General features: G+C 40.3%; 1 protein-coding gene across 2 annotated transcripts in view; it reads left to right on the top strand.

Moving 5' to 3' along the window:
- The window catches only part of orc6 (origin recognition complex, subunit 6), a 31,766-nt gene extending 17,021 nt beyond the window's left edge, over positions 1–14,745 (top strand). Inside the window, exons 4-7 of one of the 2 annotated variants that reach the window (XM_063066941.1) lie at positions 9,006–9,095; positions 11,402–11,514; positions 11,616–11,687; positions 12,382–14,741. In XM_063066941.1, the coding sequence (XP_062923011.1) occupies positions 9,006–9,095; positions 11,402–11,514; positions 11,616–11,687; positions 12,382–12,509 (403 nt within the window). In that variant the 3' untranslated portion in view covers positions 12,510–14,741. Of the gene's footprint in view, positions 1–9,005; positions 9,096–11,401; positions 11,515–11,615; positions 11,688–12,381 lie in introns of both variants that reach the window. The other variant, XM_063066942.1, reaches the window with a different exon arrangement.
- Positions 14,746–15,575: the final 830 nt, after the last annotated feature.

Here is a 15,575-nt window from a genome sequence, read left to right as displayed (position 1 = left end):
GTCTCGGCCTGAAACGTCGACTGCACCTCTTCCTAGAGATGCTGCCTGGCCTGCTGCGTTCACCAGCAACTTTGATGTGTGTTGCTTGAATTTCCAGCATCTGCAGAATTCCTGTTGTTTGCGTTTTTAAAAGGACCAATATCCTTGCAGGTTTGCTAGAGCTGTTTGGGAGGGTTAAACTAATTTGGCAGGGGAATAGGAACTGGAGTGATAGGGCTGAGGGTGGGCCAGTTGGGTTACAAGCAGATGTAGTGAGGCTGTGAGAATGGGCAAGCAAATGATTGGGCAAAAATGCAGTCAGTGGTAGAAGGTGAAGTGTAATAGTGAGGGCAAAATCGAAAAGGGTTATGAATACAGGATTGAAGATGTTGTATTTAAATGCACACAGTATACGGATTAAGGTAGATGATCTTGTAGCGCAGTTAGAGATTGGCAGGTATGATGTTGTGGGCATCACTGAGATGTGACTGAAAGATGATCATAGCCGGGAGGTTAACATCTAAGGATACACATTGTATCAACTGGACAGGCAGTCAGGCAGAGGGTGGGGTGGTTCTGTTGGGAAAAATGAAATCAAATGCTTAGAAAGGGGATTGGAGTTGTAGAATGCTTGTGGATAGAGTTAAAAACTGCAAGGGTAAAAATACCCTGATGATAGTTATATATAGAGCTGTAGCTGGGTTGTCGGCTACAAATTACAGTAGAAGATAGAAAAACCTTGGAAAAGGGCGTGCTACGATATGCAGTTAGATTGGGGAAAATCAGGTTGGTGCGGAATCCCAAGAAAGGGAATTCGTAGAGTATCTATGAGATGGCTTTTTAAAGCAGCTTGCAGTTGAACCCCCTCCCAAGGGAAAGACAATTTTGAATCGGGTATCGTGTAATGAACCAGACTTGATTATGGCGCTTAAGGTAAAGAAACCTTTGGGAGGCAGTGATCATGATGTGATAGAATTCACTCTGCATTATGTATCAGTATTCCAGTGAAATAAATGGAAACAAAGGCATGAGAGGTGAGTTGGCATAAGTTTATTGGAAGGGGACACTAGCAGGGATGATGGCAGAGCAGCAATGAGTGGAGTTTCTGGGGGCAACTCAGAAGGTGCAGAATAGATACATCCTGAAGATGAAGTATTCTAATAGGAGGATGAGGCAACCATGCCCGACTTCAATGGTTGGGAAGGTATTGGAGTCCATTATTAAGGATGATCTTTCAGGGTACTGAGAGGTGCATGATTTTCTCGGGAGAAAAGTTGCCTGACAAATCTGTTGGAATTCTTTGAGGAAGTAACGAGCAGGATAGACAAAGGAACGTCAGTGAATGGTGTTTACTTGGATTTTCAGAAGGCCTTTGACAAGGTGCCACACATGAGGCTGTTTAACAAGGAAAGAGCCCATCGTATTACAGGAAAGATACTAGCATGGATGGAAGATTGGCTGATAGGCAGGAACCAAAGAGTTGGAATAAAGGGGGCCTTTTCTGGTTGGCTGCCAGTGATAAAGTGGTGGTCTGCAGGGGTTGGTATTGGGACCGCTTCTTTTCATATATTTCAGTGATTTTGGATGATGATATTGATGGGTTTGTGGCCAAGTTTGCAGACAATCCTATGATGGGAGGAAGCACAGATTCTGCAGAAGGAATTGTACAGATTGGGAGAATGGGCAAATAAGCTGCAGGTGGAACATAGTATAGGGAAGTGTTTGGTCATGCACTTCTGTAGAAGGAATAAAGGCATAAACTATTTTCTAAATGAGGAAAAAATTCAAAAATCCAAGGTGCAAAGGGACTTTGGAGTCCTTGTGCAGGATTCCCTAATAGTTAATTTGCAGGTTGAGTTGATGGTGAGGAAGGCAAATGCAATGTTCAGCATTTATTTCAAGAGGACTAGAACACAAGAGCAAGGATGTGACGCTGAGGCTTTATAAGATTGGTCAGACCACACTGGAGTGTTGTGAGCAGTTTTGGAACCCCTTACCTAAGCTCGCATTGGAGAGGGTCCTGGGGAGATTCGTGAGGATGATTCCAGTAACGAAAGGGTTAATGTATGTGAAGTTTTGATGGCTCAGGGCCTGTACTCACTGAAGTTTAGAAGAGTTGGGGGTGGGGGGGGGGAATCTCTTTGTAACCTAGCTAATGTTGAAAGGTTGCTGTGGAGTGGATGTTTGTTATAATGGGTGTGTCAAGGACTGGAGGGCACAGCCTAACAATAGAGGGACAGTTATTTGGAACAGAGAGGAGAAGGAATTTATTTAGCCAGAGGGTGGTGATTCTGTGGAATTCATTGCTGTGGACAGCTATGGCAGCCAAGTTATTGAGTATGTTTAAAAGGGAGATTAATAGGTTTTTTGTTAGTCAAGCCATTAAAGGTTACAGGGAGAAGGCAGGAGAATGAGGTTGAGAAGGATAATAAATCAGCATGATGGACTAGCAGAGCAGATTCAATGGGCCAAGTGGCCTAATTCTACTTCTATGGCTTACAAGCTTATAATTGACTTAATGGGCATTTTTAGCAATTATCTTCTGTTGTTTGTCCAGGTATGACATGGCTGGTGGCGTAGTGGCACCAGCATCAGACTTGGGGACGAAAGGTCCCGAGTTCAAATCCAGTCGACTCCTCTGCAGGTTTCCATCCGTGCTGGGTTACGAGCTGGTGATCTCTGGGAACTCACCCGGCAGAAGGCAATGGCAAACCACTGCTGTAACTTGCCTCGTACACGGTTCCCCACTACGTCAGAGAGGCGTGGAGGGAAATTATCCGCTAACCGGAAAAACTCCGGATGCGACATACCTTACCTTTCCTATCCAGGTATATGAGACCATAAATCCCCTAGCTAGGATTTCACTGTTTGTCTTTTTCTCCCCTGAAATTTGATGAAAGAGCTTTGAAAGAGAATGTAGCACTTTTGAAGTTTGCTAATGAATACTTATACAGCCAAAGGCTGCTGATTCTGTAGAGGAAAAAGGTGGCCTTCTCGTTTTTCAATCTTTTGAAATGGGGTCTGGTGTTTTCATGGTAGCCAATGATGCCTATCCCCTAGGTTTTGTTTTATTTCTGCTGTTTGTTATTAAGCTTTGCAAAAACATTGCAATTTCTATAGTTTTCTTTACAAAGAAGCAGCATTAATTTCATTTAAATGAAATCTGCTGCAGACTACAGTTGCCTTCAGTGTAATTCTAATATCTCTGAATTGATAATTTATCACATTGCTTAGTTTGTACTGTCTGATCACAAGAAAGACGTGCTTTTGCTAGTTAAACAAATTTGAATCATGAGTAATCTGATTCCAAACTATTGTGCAGGTGTGATCATGCAACATACCTAATAATTGTTTAATGTTCAAATGGACAATTCCATGTTGTCACATTACGCTAATAAAGTTCATTGCATTCAATGAGTGTTTTATTATGTCCATTGATACCATCTATTACATAGGAATTTAGTATCTGTTGTTTAGGATTCTTATCAAGTAATTACAAAACCTTTTTGAAATGGCATTAGTAATCTCTCAATAATTGTTGCTTTAACTAATGTGAAGCAGTGCCTGTATGTATTAAGTAAAGCCAAGAAGTGAGACAAACTTGGATAATTTTCTCCAGCGCCTTGAAGGATGGAGTGGAGACCTGACAGAAGTTTATGAAATTGAGATGCTCAGAGGATAGCCGTTTGGAATCTTTTTCTCAGGATAAAAATGACCACTGCTAGAGGGCATACTTTTAAGATGAGGGGTGACAAATTTAAAGGAGCTGTGAGGCAAGCTTTGGGAAGCAGTGATGATGATGGCATTTAGACAGGCATGTGAGCATGCAGGGAATGGGGGGGGGGATTAGTTTAATGTGATGTCATGATTGGCACAGACATCACTGGCTGAAGGGCCTGTTCTGATGCAATACTGTTCTGCGAGTCAACAATAACAAGATTACCTGATTAAATCCAAATTTGTCATTTGGTAGCAATACTTTCCTAGTTCCAAGGTCTTCGAACCAATTTGAGTCCTTAGGTCCAAATCCCTGGAACTTCTGGTTTAATGTGGTGCAACTGAACTGTTGATGTGGATTCTAGTGTGAGGTACAATACGCTGTTTGGACAAACTAAATGCTGGGTCATATGGACTGGAAAGGCAGGGTGTTGAGAGTCGAGCAAGGTTGGACTGCTCTGGACGCCGAGCTCAGTTGGAGAGATCGAGAACGGCTTCCCTGGCAGCAAAATCCAGGTCCGAGGCAATTCACCGGCGGTGGCGTCCTTTCCTAGTGCAAGGTTCAGACAACTTAAATGCCAGCCCAGATAGTCTGGAGGCTTCTCACCCCGCAACGCTATGGTTGTGAGACTGCCCCCGGCTGCTGTGCTTTATGTCTGTGGCTCCAAAGACTCAATTTGGTTCAGAATGCTGTTGTTGCTCGCTTCTATTGTCTATATGATTTGTCTTTCTTTCTCTGTGGATACTGGGGGTTGGTCTTACATTTTTTAATATTGGGTTCTTTCGGGTTCCTTGCTTTGTGACTGCCTGTAAGCAAACAAATCTGAAGGTTATGTAATTTATATAATTTTTTTGAAACCAGGAAAGCATCAAAGTGCATTTATTATCAAAGTCCAGCAAAATAGTATCCTGCCATGTCAAAATGTTAGCATTATATCTTCTGAATATTGAGATTGTGGCATTTTGTGAGATGATGCAAACTCACTTGGAGAAATGCAAGTTTATTCTTTACTATTCCTGTTGATGTTGAATGGACAAATGAGAGTTGATGCAGTACAGCACATAAATTTGGAGGGCCTCTTTAGATGACCCTATAAATGCCTTGATTCTGGTAAGGAAGATTGGGCATAACAGAAATTAATGACTAGTTATAGTATATATTAAATTAATTTAATTATGGGCAGTGTTTGGGTGATTATTTAAGAAATGAAAGGATTATGGCAAGTGTATTTAAGGTGATTTGACAGAAAGCAGACATTTCTGACTTATACAGAAATTTGCTCACAGACAGAATGGAACCCTTGTGCAAACCTGGAAAATTCCTGTACTGTCTGATTACACCCCCCCCCCCCGCCAATTCCTCATAAATCCATATTACATCTTTTTCCATTATATCCATATATTTATCTTGTATTCAGAATCCATCCACTTAAGGTCCTTTCTGGTGCTTATACCTACTAACTTAGAAAATAGATAGGTATTTTCAGATTAAAAAGCACCTTGAGCTCTATGTTTGCCACATTCCAAAGTTGGTGCTATTCACAAACGTCAATATTATTTCTTTAGATATAAAATCAGGTTATGGATTTGTGGAGTAGCCTTACTTGGGCACCTGGAATTCAATGTAATTCAACTTTTCTGTTGCTGCATTTACCTCAAGCAGTCATCAACATGATGTTTCTCGTTGGAGGAAAATTGCCGATTTAATAATCAGTATGCTCCTGCTTAGCTTTGTGGGAGGAGGGTGATTTGTTTAAGTTCTGAAATTTGCTGTGTCCAAATGCAGTGCTTATGTGCAAACCAGAACAGCTAAGCTGTAAGTGTTTGGGGGTGGAGGGGGAGGAGGGGAAATAGTTTCAGAAGACCCTGCAAAACTGGACAAAGTAATTGTTGTTGCAGAAGATTCTTCAATGTCACTTCTTGTGTTGCCATTCTCATTGTTGCATCAACGAATGGGATATACAGTATTGTTTGGCAGAATCAGAATTTTGAAGAGTTATCTTCCGGTGTAGACCCTCAATGAAGCCACTGCATTAGGGATTCCAGTAGTAACTTCTGCAATAGATTTTTCTCCCGATGTTCATAGTTACAGCCAGGAAAATATCCCACTGCTTCGTTTTCAAGTACTTGGAGCTAAAGGTAGTTACAGAGAGTCACAGAAAGCTACAGCACAGAAACAGGCCCTTTGGCCCATCCAGTCCATGCTGAACCATTTAAACTGCCTTGTCCCATCAACCTGCACCCGGACCATAGCCGTCCATCTCTCCCATCCATGTACCAACCAAACTTCTCTTACACATTGAAATCAAAATGGCATCCACACTTGCTCAGGCAGCTCGTTCCACACTGTGGTTTCCAGGATTACTCCTGTTTCCCGACATTTTCTCCACGTTTCAACAGAAGTTTAAATCTGTTTTATTTATTTATTTATCTATTTGGCAATAAAACACGGAGTAGGGCCTTCTGACCTTTTGAGCCACACTGCCTCTGCAACCCTCAGCAATCCTGAAAAAGCCGATTGTCATCATGAGACAATTTACAATGACCGATGAACCCAGCCGGTACGTCTTTGGACTGTGGGAGGAAACCGGAGAACCTGGAGAAAAACCCATGCATTCCATGGGGAGGACAGACAGAGACTCCTTACAGATGACGCTGGAATTGAACTCTGAACTTTGATGCCCCGAGCTGTAATAGCGACTCACAAACTGCTGTGTTACCATGGCAAACATTAATTTATCCCACTAATTGGTGAACAATGATGTCTGCAGACTCCACCAACTCCCTGGAGATTGCCCCAACACTGAAATGAGTCTGGGGTCATTGAAACTCCTCTGGGTCGTATCCAGAATGGGGTCAGTGGGCAGATCAGTTCTGTAACCCAACTCTAGGAAGTTGGCACTCCTCCACCGGACTCCATGACAACACAGGACCGTAGATACTTTAAGGTATGTCAAACTTCTCTTCAATTTCTTTCCTTGAACTATTTCCAAACTCAGCTCCTTTCTAAATCAACATCGACTTCATTTTTTCCAACTTGGGCTTAGTTCAGTGTTAATTTTTTTTTAAATAGACCTCATTTTGCTTACCTTTTTTTTAAAATATGATTGTCAAGCCACAGCAACCCAAAGTGCATCACTGTCAACCTCTAACCGGAGTACTTGATGTGATGCCCACTGTTAAAATCCACCAGCTTCCTTTCATTCTTTTGCAGCCAGTACATAGTTGCTGGGCAACCAAAAATCTTCTGTGTTTTACTTAAGATGGCATGTGTTTGTATTAAGGTGGTATGCATGCTAACATTTGTATGTTTCGGGTACTTGAGCAATAAATTAGTGCGTAGAAGGATATTTCAATGCAGGCAAACAGGATTAGTGTAGATGGGGAGAAAAGGTCAGCATGGACATAGTGAACTAAAGGCCCCATTTGTGCTGTATGACCCACTCAGCTCTAACTCAACTCTGCCAAATTTATTCATGAAAGCAAGCATCAGAAAATTAAAGGTCAATTAATATGGTTTCAAATGTAGGGAACTGTTTGATGCTGTGCCTTGGAAGAAAATGTCAAAACATTTGAAGACACCTAAATTAATTTGAACCCAGGTTCAATTATCATGCATACGTGACAATATCAACAACGTTGTCTTGAGGAAGAATAGCAGTTGGCCTTTTGCTTTTCGTGCTCCTGCTGAATGAGTGACTATTATAAAATTGCCATTTTAGTTCCTGTAATAGGTTGGTGTCAGATTTTTACTATGGTGCTGTGTACTGACAATGCTTTAAAAAACAAACTAAATATATACCAGAAATAAAAACGAAGTACTGGAGACAGATGAAGAATCCTTGATCTGAACTATTAAAGTATTTGTGGGATGGGGGGGGGGTTGTCAAGAAAGGCTATGAGTTTGAGTCTATATTCTTTGGAGTTTAAAAGAACAAGGCGTGAGCTTATTCGAAAACATACTAAGGGGCTTGGCCAGGTAGAAGTTCAGGTGCTTTCACAAGTAGAGTCACATTGAAAAGGAGGTAACTCCAAAAATGGAGGTGCACAGAAATTGTTTCACTGCAGGTCGTGAATGTCTAGAATTCTCTGCCCTTGGTGGTGGACCCCAGAGCATTAGATATTGAAAGAGGAGATAGACTAATGTTTGAAAGATTGAGAAAATGAAGTTTTTTTTCAATGATTAGAATGTAGTAAATCTGAAAGTAGCTTCAAAGTAGTCATAGAATAATGTTTCCTCAAGTCCTCACAAGAGCCTCAGCATCCAACACATCATTCTCTGTAACATCTGCCACCTTCAACGGGATCCTATCACCAAATACATCTTTACTTCCCTGGCTCTCTATTTTCTACAGGGATCACTCCCTTCATAATTCCCTTCCCACTAATCTCCCTCTTAGCACTTACCCCTCCAAGTGGCCAAAGTGCTACATCTGCCCATTAATCTCCTCCCTTGCCTCCATTCAGGGCCCCAAGCAGTCCTTCCAAATGAGGCAACAATTTCATCCAGTGCTCCCGATGTGGCCCCTATCTTGGTGAGAGCCAATGTCAGTTTGGGGACTACTTTGTTGAGCATTTCTGCTCTGTCTGTCTAAAGCTGAATTTCCCAAATAGCCAACCATTTTAATTCCTATCCCCAGTCCCTTTCCAACATGTCGGTCCAGAGCCTCCTCTTTTGCCATGATGAGGCCACTCTCTGGGTAGAGGAGCATCACTCCAAAGAATGCCATGAACATCGATTTCTCCTTCTGTTAATTTTTTTTCTCTCTAATTTTCTCCTTCTATTCTCCAATCTGGCGTCTGACAGTACCTCTTCTCCTCACTTGCCTATCACCTCCCACTAGTGCCCCTCCTTCCCTTTCTTCCATGGTCACATTCCTCCTTCTTCAACCATTTATCTTTCCCACCCACCTGACTTTACTTTTCACCTTCTAGTTACTCCTCCTTTCTCTCCCTCTGCCTTTTTATTCTCTCCCCCCCCCCCGCCTCAGCGAGTCTCAGCCCAAAACGTTGGCCGTTTATTCATTTCCATAGACGCTGCCTGACCCACTGAGTTTCTCCAGCATTTTGTGTGTGTTGCACAGAACAAAGGGTCAGCCATTCAGGATGGAGATGAAAAGAAATTAAATAAACTTTTTGAAATCGCTACCCTGGGAGGTACCGTTTTTAACTACTGCTAAGTTTGTAGATATTAAGAGAATCTGGGTTTAAATCAGTGCACAAAAATGGCACTGGTTTATTGAAAGATACAGCAAACAATGGAGGCTAATGGCCTTATCCTTATGTTTCTTGTACTTGTGCTCCTTCAGATACGAAACCAGTCTATCAGAAGCACAGCAAGGTGATCTTGATTTCACAAAGCCTCTCTTCACCACTGCAGCTCTGTATACTGCATGCAAGTGAGTATCTGAGGTTTAATTACCCCAATACCTATGAATTTCTCAATATATTTTTTTAGCAATTTCAGCTTAAAATGGATAATCGGACATTTTGAAAGTTAAATATGAAGGGAAAATGCACAGTTAATGCTCTTAACAATGCCCTTTACCAAGGGATGTTGGGATGGTAATGAAGGCATATTGCACTTAGCCTTTATTAGTCAAGGAATTGATTTCAAGAGTCAGGAAGTTATGTTGCAGATTTGTAGAACTCTTGTCAGGCTCATCTGCAATTGTGTATCCAGTTCTGGTCACCCCATTATAGGAAGGATGAGGAGGCTTCAGCAAAGGTTCAGAAGAAGTCTACCTGAGTTAGAGGGCAAGTGTTATGAGGAGATGTTGAACAGACTAGAGGTGCTTTGTCTGGAACAAAGAGGGCTGAGTGACAGGTAAAAATTTTAATACATTGTGAGACACATGGATGGAGTAAGCAGCCAGTATCTGTTTCCCAGCATCAACATGTCTCGTACTGGAGGGCATGCATTTAAGATAAGAGGAGGCAAGTTCAAGCAAGATGTGCAAGGCAAGTGTTTTTTAAACACAGTGGTGGGTGCCCAGAGTGTGCTACCAGGTGTTGTAGTGGAAGCAGATACAACAGAGGCAATTAAAAGGTCCTTGAGTGCATGTATCCAGAGAATGGGTCATATGGACCATGTGTAGGCAGAAGAGGTGGTGTAATTAGGAGTCATTGGCTTAATTAGTTCTGCGTAATAGTGTCGGCAGAAGGGCCTGTTCCTGTGCTATACTGTCCTCTTTATGTTAATTGTGTAGAAGTTTTTGGAGGAGCAAAATGCAGTTTCAAATCATTTTTGTCAGTTTGCACAGCATGTGCAGAAACTGCAAATGTAGTTTAGTAGCAGAGTAGTTGTTATTAATAATCCATACAACTGTAATATTTGCAAATTTAACTAATCTAGGTTTACATGCTCATGAGAGCTTCAACTATTACACTCTCAAATATGCTTCTCATAAGTGAAATTTATAACTATGACTCCAAGTGCATAGCATTTCTTAAGTGGATTTAGAATAACATATCTCCCCTCCAGTTATGTGGCTTTTGAGGTGACAGGTGAGGCCATTTTGAAATTTAAGGATTTTGCCACAGGTGGGCCAGAAGCTGGTTGACAGGACAGTTTGGGCAGTGACTAGCTACCTCTGTTTACACTAATTTTCTGTGTGCTCCAGCTCTTCATATTAGTCTGAATGCTCCTTTTGGGCCAGAGACTCTCCTGGGGTTTGGGTGGGGGAGGGAGGCACGGGAGTGAGATTTTATTTTTTGATGTCTACCTGGTCATCTTGGAATTGATTACACTGCGTGAAATATGCAAAAGATCTGGCAGAACAGATGATTAAAGGGAATTAGAGTCTCACCACTGGGGATATATTGGTTTGGGAGAAAACACTCTTGTTGTTTGGCTTTTTCTGCGAGTGGATTTGGAGAAATTTGTGAAGACAGTGTTGATGGTATTTCTCCACTGCCTTGAGATGTCTGCTGTAGGTAGTCCAAGTCTCAGAAGTAAATGCTTGGGCAGGGATCACTGTGGCCTATTATAGGTAGGTTAAGATAGTATTCCTCGAATATTGATTCACTCAAACGGCTATCATTAACGTTTGCCTTTAACAGATGGCTTTTCGATTTTGCTGTGAATTTTCCACTCACAGGAAAAATCAATGCAGCACAGTGATTCTGGTAGCAGGTGAAGTGTACTTTGATGGCTGGCTGTAGACAATGAGCTGTAGGCTATGGGTGAACTTAAAGTTAACGAGCATTTTGGGGCTAATGACCATCTGTAGGTTCCATTTATTTGGGTCCTACAGATATAAGGGAAGTTGGGTTCAGACTGCATGGAATGGGACAGTGATCTATGCATGTCATAAAAGCTTTTTGTTTTATCGACCTGCTCACTTAATTGAGACCAAAGCCAAATCAATTAAGTTTTAAGTTGCGTCAAATTGGGATTGTCAGAAATACTATATTTCACTTTTCATAGTTTTGTCACTGATACCAAGATGCATTGTAGGTTGAAAACAAAAAATACCGGATTCACCCAGCAGGATCAGGTGGGGGAAGAAAGAAACACAGACAACACCCTTCAACGGAAGCTCTTCACCGGTTCTACGAAGGGTTTTTGACATGAAGTGTTGACTTTCCACAAATGCTGCCTGGTCTGTTGAATGCATCCAGTATATTTTGTTTTTATTTCAGATTTTCAGTATGTGGTATTTTGATTTCTAATTATATTATGGATTTTTCTGCTGCACTTCAGATGTTTGAAAATAAAGGTTGATAAGACAAAGTTTATTACTTCATCTGGGGTGAAGAAGACCATCTTTGATCGCCTCTGCTCTCAGATGGAAACTTTTGGAAAAGTTGTTTGCTGTGAGTTTTGGAAGCTATTTTGTTAAATTAATTTAAGTGCAGTCAATCGGAACAGAACTATAATGCTATTACAATAATTATATATGCCTAATTCTTCATAGATGAACTTGATGAAAAATCTAAAGGGACTAAAAGGCAAAGGACATTCATGGAATTATTAGAAAAGGTGGAAGGTAGGAAATTAGGTTTTTTTAAACACTGTAAACACTAAATGCATTTAATGAATCAACTTACCACTATTTATATGAAATAAAATATCTTTATTGTTATTGCATAGTACAATTTGTCATGCACCAATACAGCAAAAAATGAGTTTGCAACTCTCGTACTTAATGCTATAAAACAACAAATAAAATAAATAAACAATAAATAAAATCAAGTAACCAGCCAGTACAAGCAACGTCCTGGCATTTTCATGATGGAGGTAATTTTCCAAAGCTACTTCCTCATCCCAAATCTCCCAAAAATGGAGGTATGAAGGGAAAATGCATGTATCTTTATGAGATGAGTTATGGATAGTGTCATAATACTAAGTAATGTAAAGCCTGACTTTTGCTGTGTTCTTGTGGATTACTGTTGTGTTTTTCTTTGTACATCGATATGAAGAGGATCGCTGATCTGTATTAATTTCTATGAGCATTATGATTTACTAGTCTAGCCTGGTTCAAATGGAATTTTAGGCCACAGGGATAACAATTTTGAAGAAACCAATCATTACTTTATTCGGAATATATTTTCTTCAAACAGACTTGTCATGGTACAGAGCAGTGGTGATACTCCACTTTCTATTAATCTATTGAAAATAGATATGGTAAAATTCATCACATTTTTGTGTAAAATAATTAAATCTGTTCTAATTATCAACAGACGAAGAGATTCCAACAGAACCCAAACGAGAAAAGGCTGAACCCAACAAGACAAAGCATCAGGATTATGAAGACTGGAAAAGACGAATTCTAGAAAATGCAGCCAAAGCCAAGATGATAAATTCTTAGTTTCTTACATTGTGTTAACTGCCAGTGAAGCAACCTAATGTGGTATAATTTATTGGGGGATGAGGGAGAGACCTATTATTTTATAACTGCTGACTTCATTTTAGAAACCAAGTTTTCAAATTATGACATGCCTTGATTTGTACAATCCAGTCTATCAATATGATGACTCACTTTAACTACAGGGGGATGCATAAATGCACTTGGCAAACTTTGTGATTAATTGTGATCTTACTACTAAAATAACCAGTGTATGGAAGGCTTCAGATCCCCTTTTGTAAAATACAATACAATTTTAATGCATTTTGTGTACATTTTAAGAGCTTGTCTGTTTTTGAATTGTTATTTGTTCTTTATTGATATTTGAAGTAGAATTTGTTTTAACTTTAACATTTTCAAAAAACAAAAATTGGGTTATCCTTCCAGTGTTTGGGATACGTTTGTAAAACAAAACATGCTGAAATTCTGGAGTGCAGCATGCTCACTGGACGGTCTGTCACACGATTCAAGCAGCTTCAGAAACTCAGCAGATCTGGCGGTTTACAAAGGGAAATGGATAGTCAGCTGTCATCCACACTGGTTTTTGCTCAGTTACTCCCAATTTTTTGTGATGCTGCAGATTCCGGCAACCTGTAGAGTCTTGGTTTTGGAATGGGGTGCGGAGGCTGATCGGGGTTGTGGTGCATGTCTCCATGCATTCACCTGACCCATAGTACTCTGAGTGTGACTGCAATGCTTTCACAACAAGGTGGGTGTGACTGCACAGCAGACTAACATGAGCATTGTTAGACCGAACTGGAGCAGTGTGGAGGAGTTGATTTCTATGGTTTTGCAAAAGGTTGTGCAGAGTTAGGAGGTCATGACTTCACTTCTGGAGATGCTGCGAACTTTTACAAGTGTTCTGCAACAAACTTTTCTCACATCAGCTGAGATGGGTGACAGCTCGTTCTTTTCCTGACATAATTCTTGTCTCTGCCATGTGGGAGAAGCTATAAAACACCCAGGAATAGCAATGTGCTGCCGAGTCGTACTTTGTTGTTCCCGCTGAGCGGAGGAGAAGCTTGTGAGCACATCATGGTCTGTGAGTGACGAGGTGTCATTAATGGGCAGATTGGGATTCTATGTAAATAGGGAAGTGCTATACTTGATTAGATTGCTTTTATGCATAAGGAGAGATATGGGCTCATGAATTTGAATCTCCAGAAACAGACGTGTATCTCCCATTATATAGTTTATCCTCATAGTTACTTTGGTTTCATCCTAGCATGGACAGCACAATGATGTAGTGATTAGCACACTGCTTTACGGTGCCTATGACCAGGGTCAATTCCTGCCACTGTCTGTAAGGAATTTGTATGTTCTTCCTGTGACGGTGTGGGTTTCCTTGGCTCCCACAGTCCAAAGGCGTACCGGTGTGTAGGTTAACTGGTCCCTGTAAATTGTCCCATGATTAGGCTCGGGTTATATAGGGGGTTGCTGGGCTTGCGGCTCAAAGGACTGGAAGGGCGAATCCCAAATAAAATGGGCATCCTCCGTTCACGGTGTTTAATCATCTTTTCTCTTTTCCAGTTCTAATGGAGTTTTCAGCCCTTGAAATATTAATTCTTTCTCTTCCATCAGATATGGGCTGACCTGCTGATCGTTTTCTGTTTTTATGTGGGATTTGTTTAAATGAGTGCTTGTTGCTAAGTTGCATCAAGTAACTGATCAGCCAATCAACAGAACATGAAGTGAAAAAGCACTTTTTTAAACTAGCATTCTATCAAATACAAAGAAAATATTGGAAGATACCAATGAAATTAAGGTCAAGGCTGAAGTAATAAAGAAATTCATTTAATATCTATGTAGTTTAAAAGAGCAGTATTTTTAAGTAATGATGTGTGGTTAGATTTTTTTTTAGAGCCAGAGAGGTTGGTGCATAGTAATTATGCCCAATGCACCATTAAGGTCTTATTCACACTTTATGTAATAAAAGTGGGGTGTTTTAGGGACTTAATTTGCTATGAAGTAGTTCAGAAATACCTGAAGCTCTTGTCAGTTTACTAATTTCCCAAGATCAGACTTGATAAAGTTGCAAGATAGTTCTCTCTGTGAAGGATCAGGTAATCACTGACAGCAGCTTCTAGAATTCTACATGTAACAGAGCTTGGGGATATTCCCAGAGTTGTAATTTTTGGGATATAATGGCTGTCCTGTTTGTTCCCTTTCGATAAAATGTGTTTTTAAGAGACAAATAATTAAAACAATTAAATTTTTGAGGTGTTTTATTTTTGAATGTTGTGATATATTTCAAAGTTAGACATTGCAAAAATTCAACACATTTTAACTATAAAATTAACCTTACTTTCTTAAGTTTGCCTTCATGGAAGGTCATGCATACACTTACTGTATCACGGAAAGCTGTGATGGCTGAAAACTAAAATAAAGTTCCATATTCATAGGTATAAATTTCATGCAGTTCACATTTTTAATTCCCCAAAAAAAAGAGCAGCAATACATATTCTTAATTCAGTTTCTTAAATATGCATGCAGGCAAAACTTTCTCCGATCTAGTTTTATATAAAACTTGAAGTTAAAACATGCAGTTTCAATATTGCTGTCGTTCCCCAGCTTTGCATTATGACCTTACTATTCTGAAATACTGTATAGACCACAGGAACATAAACCAAGTCCCTTGCTCCTCTTGAAACTATTGGCTCAGTGAGGTGCATACGTGGCTGCATTGTTAACTGATGTATTAATTTTGAGCATTTTAACTACGGGCCATCCAGCTCTGTTAGAGGATGTCATTTTTCATAGTATACCACTGTTACATTCAGTTATACAAAGCAACTGCTATCACAGTCCAAAAGATACTGCTGGGCAACCAGTGAAAGGGTGAATTATTTTTTCCTAAGCTTTGAAATCCTTGAATTTATCACAGTACAACTTTCAAAAGACTAGAGACCAGGCTATTCTGGACTGGGTTTTGAGCAATGAGGAAGGGTTAATTAGCAATCTTGTCGTGAGAGGCCCCTTGGGTAAGAGTGACCATAATATGGTGGAATTCTTCATTAATATGGAAAGTGA

This window comes from Mobula hypostoma, chromosome 14 (genome assembly GCF_963921235.1).
Source record: "Mobula hypostoma chromosome 14, sMobHyp1.1, whole genome shotgun sequence".
In the NCBI taxonomy this organism is placed as follows: Eukaryota; Metazoa; Chordata; class Chondrichthyes; order Myliobatiformes; family Myliobatidae; genus Mobula; species Mobula hypostoma.
This window is presented reverse-complemented; position numbering and strand designations above follow the sequence as displayed.